Here is a 15,377-nt window from a genome sequence, read left to right on the forward strand (position 1 = left end):
TCAAACAGTGGCACCACCGAAGAGGATTACTTTAATGCCTCGCTTCCCTCCCTCTCTCCCTTTCTTCCAAAAATCGCCGTTTCTTCTGATACTAGAATAACGCAAACTCGTTTTTAACAGGGATTATTATTTATAGTTGATCTCGATCTGTAACAGAAAACAAACAAAAGCACCCACCGGGCAACCCCCAGAGATACTATGTGAAAGATGGGGGGGTGGGGTGTCCAGAGAAAAGCCGAGACATTCACAGGATGGGAGATTAACGTGACCTATCCCCCCCCCCCAGTTTAAACTCCTGGGAGAGAGACCCACTCTTCCTCTCTTCTCATTTCACTGAAATATAACACATTCAGATCCCAGAGCTTTCAGACAGTCTCAACTGATAGACAGACACATCGAGCTGCTTTTCCTGCTTCAGATTTTTTTTTACTCCTCCTCCTCTTGCCAACGTCACCCTGACAATTACAAATAGCTCTCATACAAACCCATAGCTGTCAATCTTTTTAATTGCTTTGTTTAATTTCAATGTTTCTTTGGGTTGCTTTTTGTTTTGCTTCTTCCAGACTAAACAACACACCATAAAAACACCAAAGCAGAGATTTTATTTTATTTTATTTTATTGTTCCAGGAAAACGAGGCTTGTTGTACAGTAGAACTCAAATAGTGATAGTCTGGCTGTAAAGGCAGGTAGGTACTGACTGACTGCACAGTTCAAGTTCTCTGGAGCTTGACTGCCAAGGTTTGGGGAAGGGAGTCACACGTAAAGCAAGTGTCCACCACCACACTACATTGAGGCATTTTAAAACTGTAAAAGAATTCACATGAAAAATAATGCTAGCTCATTTTTTAGCAATAGATAAGCTATATAAAAAACAGAAATTACTTTAGGAGGGAAGTGGGAGGTTAAGAAGTTTGATAAATAATTTTGTTACATTGTAATTGCCCCTAGAATCTTTAAAAAACAAAACAAATGGTAACTGTGTAAAAGGTAAAGTGATTTCTTAAATAAAACTTAACTCTTTTAAGAAAGGATTTCTAACATTTTACTTGAAATCACTGTAAGAGTTGAATAAGCAATTTTCCTATTCTAACCTGTGCAAAGCTGTTTTGTGTCTACTGTAATTAAAACTAAGCATTGATTCCCAGGGCATACACTTTCAGACACAACTCTAGATCACTAGTTTGTCTGCATCTGACAACATCAAAGATTTGCACCTAAAACATCTTGCATAGCAAATCCTACTCGAAAGTAATGTTGTGTGTGTGGGGGGGGGGTCTGTTAAGTGGATGTATAAAAACTACTCTTTTGGTAGCGCACTCTCTCCTCAAAAATAAATTTCCGGAGTTAAGTGGAGCTTTCTCCCAGATAGATAAGTATAAAGCTGTAATTTAAGCAGACACTATCTTTCCACTAGCAATACTGAAATAGCAGAAATTTGAAAGCTCGATCATAGAGATAAAAAAAACTGAAGCCAAAAATAAACGCATGGCAACATTATTTAAGACCATATCTAACAGGGTCCGGGTAGGGGGGGGCAAAAAAAAAGCAACCAATGCATTTTCCAGCCTGTTTTGTCATAGGGGGAACGTTATAAAGCCACGAGGACAGAAGAACATAGGAAGCAGTCCATTCCTATTATTATCATTGCTATTACCACTGCTAATGCTATTACAATTACTATCTTCGGAGCTCACATATGCACGCCTGTCCAGATTTTAAAATATGCTTTCGGTCCTTCAGTAAATCTCTGGTGCCTTTACAGTATTTTCACTCTAGTGCAAGCGCAGTTTCCAGTCGCGGTTGCAAGCGGCTCTGGTTTGATTTGTACCACCTTACGAGGAAGTGAACGTTTCGCACGGAAGGGGAGGGGCCTGTCTCAGCAGCCAGCGGCTCTAGCAGGCTGCTAATAACATTGCCAGATTAGCTGCAACTTCTTGCTCCCAGCCTAACCTTTTACTGAACTAATCCTACATTCGAGTTTTCTTTTCTTTTTCCCCCTCTATTTTTATATAGGAACGGTTTAGAAACAATCAGATCCGGGGGGGGGTGTTTCTTGTTTTTTTTAAGGAAAGAGCTGGGGGGAAGGCTAGATACGGCAAGCTGGAATATGCAATCTATAGCCTCTTCCTTTAACAAACAGATCAGTCTCCTACACCGAAAAATGTAGAATAAGGTCGGGGATTTGCTCTTTCTTCTCCCCCAAAAGTACGTTTTCCTTCCCCGAGTGAAAGGCAACCTTTCGGTTTCATGTTTCTCTCCACGCAGTTGAACGCTGTGTGATTCTGCCCGTTTTGTTCTTGGGCTGCACAAAGCATATCAGCGCACAAGAGGGGTGGGGGGTTGTTCCTGCGACAGCAGCAAGTTTTAAGTCAGCTCAGCTCCGAAACGAACTTTGTGCTTTACAAAAAAAAGAAAGAAAGCTAAAAACAGGACACAGAAGGTCTGCCGCAGGCGAAACGGCTGCAGCGGCTGCTACTGCTGATCTAATCTTTCCGAGTGGTGGAGGGGCTGGAAAGGGAGGACTTGGAGCTAGGCGGCGGCTCGCTACATTAGACTTTATTTACATACACAAATCGCAATATGCTGAGCCTGCCTGTGCTGGAGGGCTGTACACTTGCGAAAGACTCCTGGGTTGGAGAGTCCAGGAGAGCAGCGAAAGGTTGGTAAGATGAGTTTCTCTGGGCGGATCAGTGTGTGGCTGATGTCTCGGGGAGTTTGGCACAGTTGGCTGAACCAACAGCATCTGATTTCTCCAGGGAGATCTTCCCGGGCTTGTTTGAGTGCTCCTCCGATCCGGCCTATCGTGGACATGTCCTACTCGCGCCACTTTCTGGATTTCCAAGGCTCGTCCATTCCCTCTTCCATGAAGAAACTGGTAGCGACTAAGCTGAATCCAAACTTCCGAGAGGCTGTTTCCCTTCGCCATGACGTGCCCGTGCCGCTCCCGGGAGACGGCGATCTGCTTGTTAGAAACAGGTGAGAGACTCTATTCCCCTCCCGCCTCCTTTTCCTCCCACTCCCAAGGCTTGGCACCTTCGCCATAAGTGAGGAGGGAGCAGGCGATTCCTCCCGCTGCTGCCCGCCCCGAATCTTTTCCCAGCAAAGGGCCCGGTGCCGCCGCCCCCCCCCCCACGCCGCCCCTCTCTTTGCGATCCTCTCGAATTGCATCATCTGCCTTGGACGACTGTTGGCATAATTTATTATCCCAAATGCTCTTCCACATAGCCCCTGGTGCACACTTCCGTGCACGCAAAGCGGCCGTTCAATTGACTCTGATGGCCGTCCGGCCGCTCCTCCGCATTTTATGGACAAAAAGAAGTGGGAAGGCAATTATGCTCCCCCCTCCTCCGGGAAAAAAAAATCCATCACCCAGTCAGGAAAAGATGAGAAAAGTCGTGAAGCGACTTTATCTCGAGCCTGTAAGTGACATAAAGGTGCAAGAAGGAACTTCGCCAACCAGGAAATGAATTTCCAAGCCCCTCCCAGGCTGGGTAGGATTGCGCCTAGTATCCACACTGAGTGTGCAAGGGTATGGGTAGGCTGCCCTTTCTTTGCTGTACCGCCCTGGATAGGCGAGGGCTAGTTGTGCTATACAATAGACTGGCAGATCTGTGTGGATCTCCACGTACGGTTCGTGCCGAGCATTTGGGACGTAGTGTTACAGCTTTAGGTTTATTTATCGTCATCTCGGGTTGGGTGCGCGCGCATGTTGCACACTCTAGATATTATTTTAGAGGAAGTTGTGTACAAAACTACCTTTCTCCCCTCCCCACGGCAGTCTTCCACGTCACTAACCTTAAGCGTGAGCTGAATTAACAGGACAGCGAGGGACCTCCATGGTATGGGGCTGCCACCCACCTTTCCCTGTCGTTCCTCAGCCGATTAATTCCACTACCCTTTTTTTTCCCCTTTCACAACAAAAGCAAGACTAAAAGCAGATGCGGGAGGAAGGTGTACAACCGCTTTCCTTTTACACGGAAGTAAGGCCTTACCGATTTTGGTACCATTTACTTCCTGCGAGCTCTATGGAAGCCATTGGCTTTTGACAATATATGACTATTGTTCTGCAGTTCTGCGCAGAGCACTGCTTTATGTAGTAGGGTCATTTTATAGCAAAAAAAAAAGGTGATTGGACAGTATAGCTGTCCAGAATATAGTTTTTACAAATGGATTTTGTCTGGTCTTCTATTGTGTAAAATCAACTTTTGAGAGCCAAAAACTTAAAAATCAGGCAGGGGGAAGAAGAAGCTGTCATTACCGGAAAGAGGTAATTTAATCTCTGATTTGTGGGAAGATCTTTTAAGAGGAGTTTATTCAGATTCAGCGTTGCTGTCCCTAAAATGTTTTCTTTTAATGTGGCTGTAGGAACTTTGGGATAATCTGAAATTGCCTTGCACTACTTTTTTAGCCCTATTGAATCTGGTAGATTCAACTAGATAAAGTACAATGACTAAAATGAAATGATCTGTGAATCTCACAAAGTCAGGTGTTAATACAGATGACAATAGTTATCCTAGCTCTGCCTGAACCATAAGAATGTATATACTGTATGTTGTGTGCAGCATTACGCACATTTATAAAGTCTTATCCTCTCTGATGTAAAAGGTTTGAATTATTGCAGTTATCAGAAGGCAGCATTTAGAAAGGAAGCATCTGAACCTTTGCTAATATTAAATATGGAAGTGATATCTAGCTCTGGGTACATTGAAATTCACTTTCTCGGCAAGAAAAGAAGAGAACTGGCTAATACAAAAGGGTACAGGACCATATACTGTGCTTCCTGACTGCCACTGGCATCAAAAGGTTGTTACGCCCTTGTTCTCAAATCTCCTCCTCTACAGCACTTTCTCCCCCCCCTTCCCCCTGCAATTTGAAAATTTATGCATGCAATTTATTTTGTTTCCAATGTAATTCTTTCCCACCCTTCCCTTTCTGCTGGGTGGGCTCTCTGGGGAGTTGGAGAATTCTTGTGTGCTCTCCTAGGTTGGAGGAATGAGGGATGCCAAGTCTCAAACCTACAAGGCCATCTCTCTCTCCCCTCCCCCCTCTCTATGGTAAACACATTTTGAGTTTGCAAACGTGCATGTGAGAAATTGCAGGAGTTGGGAGTTCACAACTTTTGTGTCGTGTGGATTGTGTGAGGTGATCTCCTGCCCTCCCCCTCCTTTTTTTTTCCTGGAGGTTCTCACACTGGCAAGCGCAGAGATCTCATTAGTGCAAAATATAGTGTGTTAAGAATATAGTTCTTTGATGCCTGTTTTTACTCTTTGAAAGCTTCCTCAGGATTGTCTACACACACACATTTTTTGCAGCCTGGAAAAGAGTCTTTGCACTCTCAGTAGAATAAGTGCAGTCACCTGGATTTATTTAGCCTTGAAAATTCATTCTGGTCAATCACGAGGCATGGAAGAAGGAAAGAAGGCAGGAAAAGGTGTTTAAGTATATCACCTCTATCTTACAGACTTACTACTTACTCACCTTAACATACTTATAGTACAGAGCTAACCTTTACATTTTGTCTTGCCTGTGACTCTTATACCCATGCATGCCTGAATGACATTTATGTTGCCTTAGGCTATTGAAGTTCATTTGACTTTAACTTTCCTCCTTTTTAGAACAAGATTTCAATTTAGATGAAATTCTCTTTTTGCCTCTGCTTGGAAAATGTGCCTATCCTCACAACCAAATAGATATGCAGTAGGATATATTTTCAATAGAAGAAATAAGCCCCCTGCAATATTTATAGAGAAAAAGGTCAATGGGAAATACAGCAGTGCATTATATTGTATTGTGACCAGTGTGAATTTGTGACCAAGACCAGGAAACAAACATAGTAAACTAAACATACTAAACAGAATTTAGGAAGATATATACACCTCTGTCTCAACCAAGATTGCTAATTGCTGGGTTCATAAGCAAATGCAAGACTCAGCACAGGTATGAGCAGCAAATATGTGGCAAGTGTCTGATTCTATAGAAATGCAATGTAATAAGAACTATTGGTATGAAAATCTGCAAAAGAGAAATTGAAGATGGGTAGATTCTGATAGAAAGTGTAAAAAAGTGGGAAGAGTTGCTATAATTGTCTCCTACAGATTGTTTGGGTTAAACTCCCCCCTTCTTGGTGTTGGTGACTTTGTTTTCTCTGTCTGTTCAGGCTTCCTGCCCTACATATCAGGTCTTCTGAGGGAGTAAGTTGCTTCTGAGTAAGACATACAAGCTGCTTAACCTCCTTTAAACATTCCTTCCTGTCCCCTCCCATCTCACATATTAATCTAAATTTGCTCCCTATGGAAAGTGGGGGACTTGGATGTTTAAGTTAAGCATTTCGCTGGTTTGAATATTGTTAAAGGCTTGGATGCCTCTACTTTGATGCAAAGGGTAAAGGAGGAGCAGGGGTAGGACATCAGTTAGGTCGAATGGTTAATTTACTGGATAATAGTGGTTACTGTGGAAAGGCCACACATCTCCTTCCCTTTGAACAAGCTGGACTTGGGACTTAATTTTGCAAACAGATACAAACCAATGGTGCCCGCAGTTGTCCAGTTAATTTCAGTGAAACATTACTATTCTGTTGCTGTCTACCCAGTGCTTCAATGGGGCTTTCACCTGAGCGTGTAAAGCTCCAAAGTGAACAGGGTAATGGGATAATTGTACAACCAAGTAGTTGTGCAATAATGGTGTATGAGTGAAATTTGCTGATTTCTAGTAAGAATAGTGGGAATAATTCTTTAGTCTGTAACAAAAGCTCATCCATTTTTAAAAAGTCACCACAATTTCAGATATACGCCTACAACATTTCCCTAACCTTAGGGTTGCTAAAATGGGAACTTTTTTTTAAAAAAAAGTGATGTTTTGTGCTGAATGGGGACAAGGGAATAAGCAGAGTCTGGAGATTAAATTGTTCAGTTATGTTCTGAAGAAGAACTTGCTGAAAGATCAGGGTGTTGGGGACTAGAAAGGTTGCTAAACCTAACTGGGTTTATTACTTGACCTTCTGCTGCTGTCGTGGTGATTCTGCGACCCTGTCTTTCCTCCCTAGATTTTTGCTGGGCAATCCTGCCATTTTTGCCCTTCTTTTCTATGGGGGGGGGGGAAAGCTCTTGTAAAGTTGGCAAGAGGCAACCGTAAGCACCTGGAAAACTTGACAGGGAAAACCCGAAGTGGAAACGGCCTCCGGTATTTGGCATAAGGAGAGAAAAGTAGTGGTGCTTGGGAGAGGATCACCCAGTGGCCTTCCACCCTCCAGTCGAGCTTGACAACGGGTTAAGGTACTCTTTGCTGTCAGCAGTTTCCCTTTCAGGCGGAGCCGTACGGAGTCGTCTTGTCTGCTCTGTAACCACTTCGCCTTCGTTAGGCACACCGGCCAGCGGGAGTCAAAGTAAACACGGTTCCCTCAGCAGAGCGTATTCAGATACATTGGACGAAGGTGCTGCGTGTAGTAGCACTTCGGCCAACGGAATTATTAGACGCCGCCACCCAGACAGCCACCTTGTTTACGTCCCAAGTTCGCGCCGCTACGCTCTCCATTGCTTTACCTCATAGAAGGGGGGGGAGGGAGGGAAGGAGGGTCGTTACCAAAGTTAAAAAGGAAGAAAATGGAAAAACGGGCTGAGGCGGAGAAAAGTTGTCTAAACGCGTGTGGTGAAGGGCAACTCCGCTTCGGCATTTGCGGAGAGGCAGAGTACCCAACCCGGCCCTGCGCTCTTGCAAAGTTTCACTTCAGACCCGAGGCTGGAGCTGAAGGGAAAACAAGGTCCGGGAGTCTCGAGACCGAATCAAAGCCTCGAACTTGATCTTGCGCTCTGGAAAGAAGCCGCTTGCCGAGAGCGCGGGACCTTTGCCTCGGCTGGAGGAAAAGGCGGGGGGGGGCGTTAAAAAAAGGCTGGAGAGGCGTGAAAGCAGTAACAATTAGGCTCGCGGGAGGCAGAAATTTTCCAGACGAGCCGCGCCATCTCTTTGACTTTGGGCTAAAGATGGAGGGGGGGGCGACATTCTACGTGCAGCACAAATCAGTTGTGTGAAGTGGAGAAGCAGGGGATGCGAGACTAAATAGGGCCGGCTTCCCGCCCAACCGCCGCTTCTCGGGGTAGCAAACTTCCTGCGAGAAGTTGGCTCGATAGGCGAGGTAAGGGAAGAAGAGTTTCTTCGCGTAGTTGAGCCTTCTGCCATCCTCACGTTGCTGCCCCGATCTTTTGTTTCTCACGTCCTTAAGGCTTTAGAATCTTTCTCTCCCTTTTACTCCTCGCTTTACTTTTCCACTACAGGAGGTAGACGGGACGTAAATTAAAGCTACTTGGGTTTTGTTTTGATTTCCCGAAGAGCCCATAAGTAGAACGAAGGTATCCTCTGCTGCAGATGCAGGCTAAATTGTATAAAGGATTGGACACTGCAGAAGTTGTTCAGCTGAGGATGTATGGGCATATATTTCTGTATCTGTAGCTGTATCATACATATGAGAACACTTCATAATGAACCAGCCCGTTTTCTTAGAATTAGAAATGTCCAAAGAGCTTCCTTTACTTTGGTAATTTTTATACATGTAAATGATTTCAAATCCCCATAAATCCACATACAGTTTCCCTGTTTGGGTATGAAACTAATATTTTTTTAATGTATTTTTTCATCCTCATGCATAATTAAATGGCAAGATTTATTTATTTTTGGATATAAAGGACAATCGTATCAGCATAGATTCTTTTTAAACTTAGGTGGAAATAAAACTGGCTCTCTCTTCAATTAACTTATTTCTTGGCATCACAACATACGTCATTGCCCATCTTTAATACTTTCACTCATTTTTACCCCTTAAAAATCAATATATGCAAACTACTGGTGCACTATTTTACTTTTTCTGTTCAAGGTTCTTTTAAGGTGTTTTAGTCATTTATATACAGCAAAATGTTTTAATAATGTGCAAATTAGTTGCATCAAAAAGCAAATTTATTATAGTCACTAGATCAATTTTCTTTAAATTTGCCTGCAGTAACATTTTTGTCCATCGACCTTGGAGAGGACTTTGATACTTCACATTATCATTTATCATATAAGGTGTTATTACAATCTGAAATGTAAATTTGCTGCCAGAGTCAATATATTTGCTTATTCTAGTCTAGTCTAGTCTATGCCATGCCATGTAAAAAACATGTTTTTATTCCATAGCTTATCTTAGTTACTTTTGTCATGTATAACAAGAATGCCTTAGGTTTTCATTTGAAGTTATAATGTCAAGTCTGCATATTAGTAGAAGTGAAATCTGATTACAATAATATTTTTAAGTGGGGGGCACAAAACAATTCCTGTTGCAGCCTTTGAGATGTTTGAAGAGGCATTACTTAAATCTCCAGCCTTGTGCATTTAAATGAAATTATTTTCTTAACAAGTCTTGTTAAAAAAAGATCTTAACACATTTTTTGTTTTCTTCTAGATTTGTTGGCATTAATGCATCTGATATTAACTACACAGCTGGCCGGTACGACACTTTGGCTAAGCCTCCATTTGATGTAGGTTTTGAAGGGATTGGTGAAGTGGTGGCCTTGGGCTTAAGTGCAAGTGCAAAATACACTGTAGGCCAGTCTGTGGCCTATGTAAAACCAGGAGCTTTTGCTGAGTATACAGTTGTGCCTGCTAAAGAAGCCATTCCCGTACCTTCTATGAAACCAGAGTTTCTGACCCTTCTGATAAGTGGAACTACAGCGTATATCAGTCTGAAAGAGCTTGGAGAATTGTCTGAAGGGAAGACAGTTCTGGTGACAGCAGCAGCCGGAGGCACTGGCCAGTTTGCTGTGCAACTTGCAAAGAAGGCAAAATGCCACGTAATAGGAACTTGCTCCACTGAAGAAAAATGTGCTTTTCTGAAATCTATTGGCTGTGATCGACCTATCAACTATAAAACTGAAAATATTTCTGCTGTCCTCAAAAATGAGTACCCCAAAGGTGTGGATGTTGTGTATGAATCGGTTGGTGGAGAGATTTATGACTTGGCTATCAATTCCTTGGCTATCAAAGGTCGCCTGATCATTATTGGGTTAATTTCTGGCTACCAAACACCTACCGGCCTTCCACAAAGTCACACAGAAATGCTGCCAGCAAAGTTACTAAAAAAATCAGCCAGCATCCGAGGTTTCTTCTTAAACCATTACTTTTCCCATTACCAAATGGCTATGAAACACTTGGTTGAAATGTGTGAAAAGAGAGAAATTGTTTGTGAGGTGGACTTTGGAGACCTGTCTCTAGAGAGCAAGTTTACTGGCTTAGAGTCAGTGTTCCGTGCTATAGATTATATGTACATGGGGAAAAACATTGGAAAAATTGTAGTTGAATTACCTCACTCTGTCAACAGTAAGCTGTAAAAACAGAACAATGACATAAATCAAAACAGAGCAAATGGGCATTTTATGCTTGGCGATAATGCTTTAATTTCTTTAAAGCTGGCAACGGGTAACATTAAAATAGCAAAACAGTATTTTGATTTGTTTAAGAGGTTTTGGGTGGTTTAAAAATGCAGCGTGTAGCTGGCATTACATTTACTTTCACATTTTTTGGTATGGAGATTTTCAATTTCCAACTTGCAGTGGATTTGAATATAATTCTAGGCAAGTACAAAACTGTTACAAATTGATGTCATACCTTTCTTCTGGAACTCAGTATGTGAAGGCATATGGAGCTGCAATCTTACAAAGTTTGAATAAGATGAAGCCCATTGTCCTTAAAAGGCTTAGTAGCCATTTTTAGTAGACATGCTTAGGATTATGCAGCAATCCTTTATGCACTTTACACAGAAATATGCCCTACTGATACTCAGATTGATTATGCCTATAAACATCTGTATAGGACTGCACTATTAAACTACGTTTGAGATTTGTGATACATACAATCTGCAGAGACATTTTGATAATGATTCTCTGTAAAAAAAGTTTTTTTCCTACAAAGCGTATTCTATATAACACATTTTTATTCTAGTAAGAACATGTATGACCTTTTTATGTGTATGTTGTTTGAAAATGATTTTTTTAACTTTTGAATCAACCTTGCCAGCTTTTTGTTGTTGTTATATTTCCGGATATTTGGTTGCCTTATAAAATTATATTTGAAATGTTGTCTTGCTATTACACTGTTATTACTAGAACTTTTCTAATGTTAACCCTATTTTAAATTCTGTTGAAGATAAATAATCCAGGAATTTTCCGATTAATGAAATGCACCAGAAGATATAAACTGTATCTCTGAAAATGGAAATGGCACAGATTAAAATGTTGGATTAGAATGGCATCAGTATATGGAATTTATTTGGCTATATGATCAAATGTCATTTCTGTAAGAGATTGTTTTGTACAATTCTGAGTATAAGCATTAAAACTAAAATAAAAATTTTTGCAGTTAATTTTTTACAGTGTAATTCAATTATCCAGTTTTTCCTCCTTTTGTTCAACAATATAATCTCATGCCTGATTTATTTGGCTAGAAGTTCCATTGGGACATAAACGTTTTTGAACTTAACAAAACTTATATCTAAGTAGATAAATAGAACTGAGCTGTCAATAATTGTCTTTGAAATGCAATGTTTTTAAAAAATCATTTTACAAGTAGAGCTTTCTACAGTCACCTTATGTCTATTCACTTTGTATATCCTATTTGGGATTTGGGGAAGGCAAACATGTTTGATTTCCAAGTGCATCAGTACATGTACTGATTCAAAACTAGGGTGTTTTTTTTCAGAAACTTCAGAGGACAAAATGATACATTTTAAATATCCTATATTAGTTTCCTGTTCTCGGCTCTTTTACTTTTTTTAAGAATTTGGAGAATTGGAAACAAGTTTTTAAAAGTGTAAAACATTCTTTGAGTAGAGATTGGATTTAAATTTACTACAGACATAACCCTTAAACCAGGGGTTCCCAACTGGGAGTGCTCACACCCCTTTGGGGTGCGAGATGATATTCCAGAGAGTGTGGAAACTTGGGTTTTCAAAATTATAGTGTATATGCATAATTTGTTGCCGTTATTTTGAACGGGTATAGAAAAGGTTGGGAACTGCTGCCTTAAACCAACTATACACCATTGTATCAATGGGATTTAAATGGCTTGTTTCTAAATACTTCAGTTTAACTTACTTTTGGATTGAGCTGGTAATTTTTGTTGTTGATAAATTGTAACTGAAGTACATTTTGGATGCTACTATCCTCTGAAACGTTTATAGAAACACTGTCATAATGATTTTATTTGATTATTTTATTTGATTAAAAATTAAAACAATAATATCCAGTTTTAGACATAAGTAACTCATACAAAGTATTTGTCTAGGTCTGTTACAAGTCATTATATATTAATGCTATATGTCTAAAAATCAGCTTTTTCAAATTGCTCATCTGTGCACATTATTAATATTTGAATCTCACAGTTAATTTTGAGGGCCTAGTTATAAACAATATTTACATAGATGCCATAAATCCTAATTTTCATAAATAAGATCCACTGATGTCAGAGAAATTACTTCAGTCTAAATTTGCTTGGTATTACTGCTACCATGTTTGATATACTACTAACATGCTTGGTATATAACTATATTAAGTATGTTGGTATACTACCAGTATTTACTACTAAACAAGTTTGGTTTACTACTATGTGTATAAATTCTTTCAGTTTCAATTGGGCAGCCAATAAATTAATAATTCACTTAAATATGAAATCATTTATTGTATCTTAGTTAATAGTTTTAGCAATAAATTTATGTCATTTGAAGATTCTGCATTATTTCTCTTCACTAAATATAACAGTTACTAGAAAAACTGGTAATTAACTATAATAATTATCAAATATATTAAAGGAACGCAAAAACTTAAAGCAATAATAATCACAGCATTCATTCTATTGGATGTTGTGATTTAGTTGATTCATATTGTACACAACACTATAGTGTGTGGTAGTGCATATACAAGTAAAGACTATGATGATGAGCTGGCCCATTTCTTCTGTGGCTGAAGGAGCAGCTTCATTCTGCAGCTGAGAATGGAGCTCAGCCTGCATTTTGCAGTCAGAGGCATTTTTGGAAGGTATCTGAAGCCGAGAACCGAGCTATGGATTCAATCCATAGCTTGGTTCTCGGCTACACAGGCTTTCTGGAAAGGCCTCTGCAAAATGCAGGCTGAGCTCCATTCTTAGCTGCAGAACGAAGCTGCTGTTTCTGGTGAGGTAAGTGTCAATCCATGGGAGACCTGGCTGCAATGATAACTCCACCTCCCACCCTAACTTGAGTTTTAGGTTAGGGCTTATATTAGGCCCACTCCCAAAAATCAAGCTAGGGCTTATTTTGGGGGTAGGTCTTACTTTCGGGGAAAACACGGTATTTATGACTTTCATTCACCAATGTACAAAAAAAGTATAGAGTGTTGATAGATCAGCTGACTTCATGAACTATACTGTACAAGTAAAAAATAATATACTAAAGGAGGTTTCAAGTTGCCCACTATATAAGTTGCTGGAGAAGTCAGGAGAATTTTTCCTTTCTCAGGCTTTTGAACTAAGGTATGTGGTTGAACTTTTTCAAAAAGCTGTACTAGAGGCTATGGGAGTCTAGGAAAAGCCATGATGCTTGTATAAAACTTTGGATTTGGCATCCAACGGACTTATTTTAAAATGTGTTTTTTAAAAAAATGTGAATTCATAGTTAAGCACGTATATGTGCTCTAGAAAGTTGCTATTGACACTGTATAAAGAACAAAGCTTTTAATAATATTAAGGTTGAATTTAAAAAGTCACAGAGGCTGAAAATCTACAAATACTTACTGAAGTCCTATGAAATTAAATGGAGCTTGCTTTTGAGTAAACCTGTATATTTTTGTCTAAAGTTTTTCTACGTGAATTTGCTTCAAGAGAAAATCTTGATGGAAAAAAGTTTTTGCAAAGAGTAAAAACAGCCAATTTTTTTTCCTATGTGGAAATAAACCAAAATTTCAGTGATGAGGGGAAGGGGACAGATATCAAGAAAGAAAGAATACAATATAAAAAATATTTAAAGATAATATGTGGTAAATGTATTCATTTGCACTTGCCATTTTAGCATATTTTATCATAATTTTTCTATTGAATGGATTTGATTTTTAAAAATAAATTATGTTTCTCAATATTCTAGACTTGATGTTTTTGAAAAAGTAAAAAAAAAACCCAGTTGCTGGCTGTAATTGCCAGACTGTGGAAATATAGGTAATTGCAACTCCTCAGGGAAAAGTTTGCCTCAGTCTTCAGAAATGTTTTTTGTTCATTGCCTTTCCTCAGCCAAACTGGGAAAAACCTGCCCTATTTGAATAGGCTGTTAGTATCTATTTTACAAGATTTACTCATTTTCAGGTGCCTAATATAGCTGCTAGCATGCATGTACAACAATACAATTTGTATGGTAAATGGAACCAGATAATGCCTTCGCTGAATGTTATGGCTGCACTGAAGAGAATTGTCATGGTAAATAGCTGCCAAATTATGGATCATACCAAAGTGTCACAACCGCACTAAAGATAAATGGGGCTGGAGGCTATTGTCCACTGGGACGCTTTTGAGTTATGGAGAAGCAGCACAACCTTGATGTAAGGCTCTTTGTGTCATCATTATAGCAAAGGGTTACTGGTGCAAGATTCAAGAAAATGTAGACCAATGGAAGGGTTAATTATTAATTTGTCTATTTCTAATCTATCAGAACAGACCAATGTCATGGTTCCGACAGATGACACTCTTCAAAGGACTTCGAGGCATTGTTTTCCTTAAAGAATCTTTCATAGAGTAGCATAACATCGGCACGAACATAGGTGAAGCCAAAATCTGAATTCCCCTCTCCTGAACACATAGTATCTAATGCAAATCCCTCCTCTAATTAACAGTCATAAATCACATTTTCCAATTAATTTGAAACGTAGGCTTTCCCTCCAGTTCTCCAACCCGCCATTTCTTATCTCTTATTTCAAAAAGCCTTGACTCATACAACTGCAATATTGTTATGTCTAACTCCCATACCCATTCCTCCTCCTCCCCCCCCCCAAGTATCATCTAATTCTAATTCTAAGAGTAAAACAAAGTTAAGGGAAATGGCTGCATCTCCGTATGTTGTCAAAGCAAGAACATCCAATGTTAGCAGCTTTGACACCTTCAAAACATGTGAACACGCCTACCAGGAAACACACTAAACACTGCAGGTCTTATTAACATAAATAGGACTGGGAAAGGACAGACAATGGCCAAATGTCGAATGCTGTAATCCAATAAAATATACCATGAAGTTTAACATCCTACACACTTGCTTGTGAGTCGGATATATATGTCTGTGGAATAAAGATGTAACCCATTTTTTCCCCTTTTTAAAGAGTTGAATAGTCCAGGTTTTTTTCAT

At 39.9% G+C, this 15,377-nt stretch overlaps 1 protein-coding gene across 2 annotated transcripts; it reads left to right on the forward strand.

Annotated features, from left to right (window-relative positions):
• The first annotated feature begins 2,390 nt into the window (after positions 1 to 2,390).
• PTGR3 (prostaglandin reductase 3) lies at positions 2,391 to 11,376 on the forward strand. Of its 2 annotated transcripts, XM_081322572.1 has the most exons (3): positions 2,391 to 2,660; positions 2,758 to 2,977; positions 9,429 to 11,376. In XM_081322572.1, the coding sequence occupies exons 1-3, from the start codon at positions 2,582 to 2,584 to the stop codon at positions 10,351 to 10,353; spliced, it is 1,224 nt and encodes a 407-aa protein (XP_081178698.1). In that variant the 5' UTR covers positions 2,391 to 2,581; the 3' UTR covers positions 10,354 to 11,376. The 2 variants fall into 2 exon arrangements, with proteins under 2 accessions (XP_081178698.1, XP_081178697.1); XM_081322571.1 differs by having other exon boundaries at positions 2,426 to 2,977.
• Positions 11,377 to 15,377: the final 4,001 nt, after the last annotated feature.

This window comes from Vipera berus (assembly GCF_964194415.1).
Source record: "Vipera berus genome assembly, chromosome: 3".
NCBI classification, from domain to species: Eukaryota; Metazoa; Chordata; class Lepidosauria; order Squamata; family Viperidae; genus Vipera; species Vipera berus.

Coding starts and splice junctions, on each gene's coding strand:
- PTGR3 (XM_081322571.1), top strand. CDS start 2,670: ATGAGTTTCTCTGGGCGGATCAGTGTGTGGCTGATGTCTCGGGGAGTT. Junction 2,978..9,428: donor GATCTGCTTGTTAGAAACAG/GTGAGAGACTCT, acceptor GTTTTCTTCTAG/ATTTGTTGGCATTAATGCAT.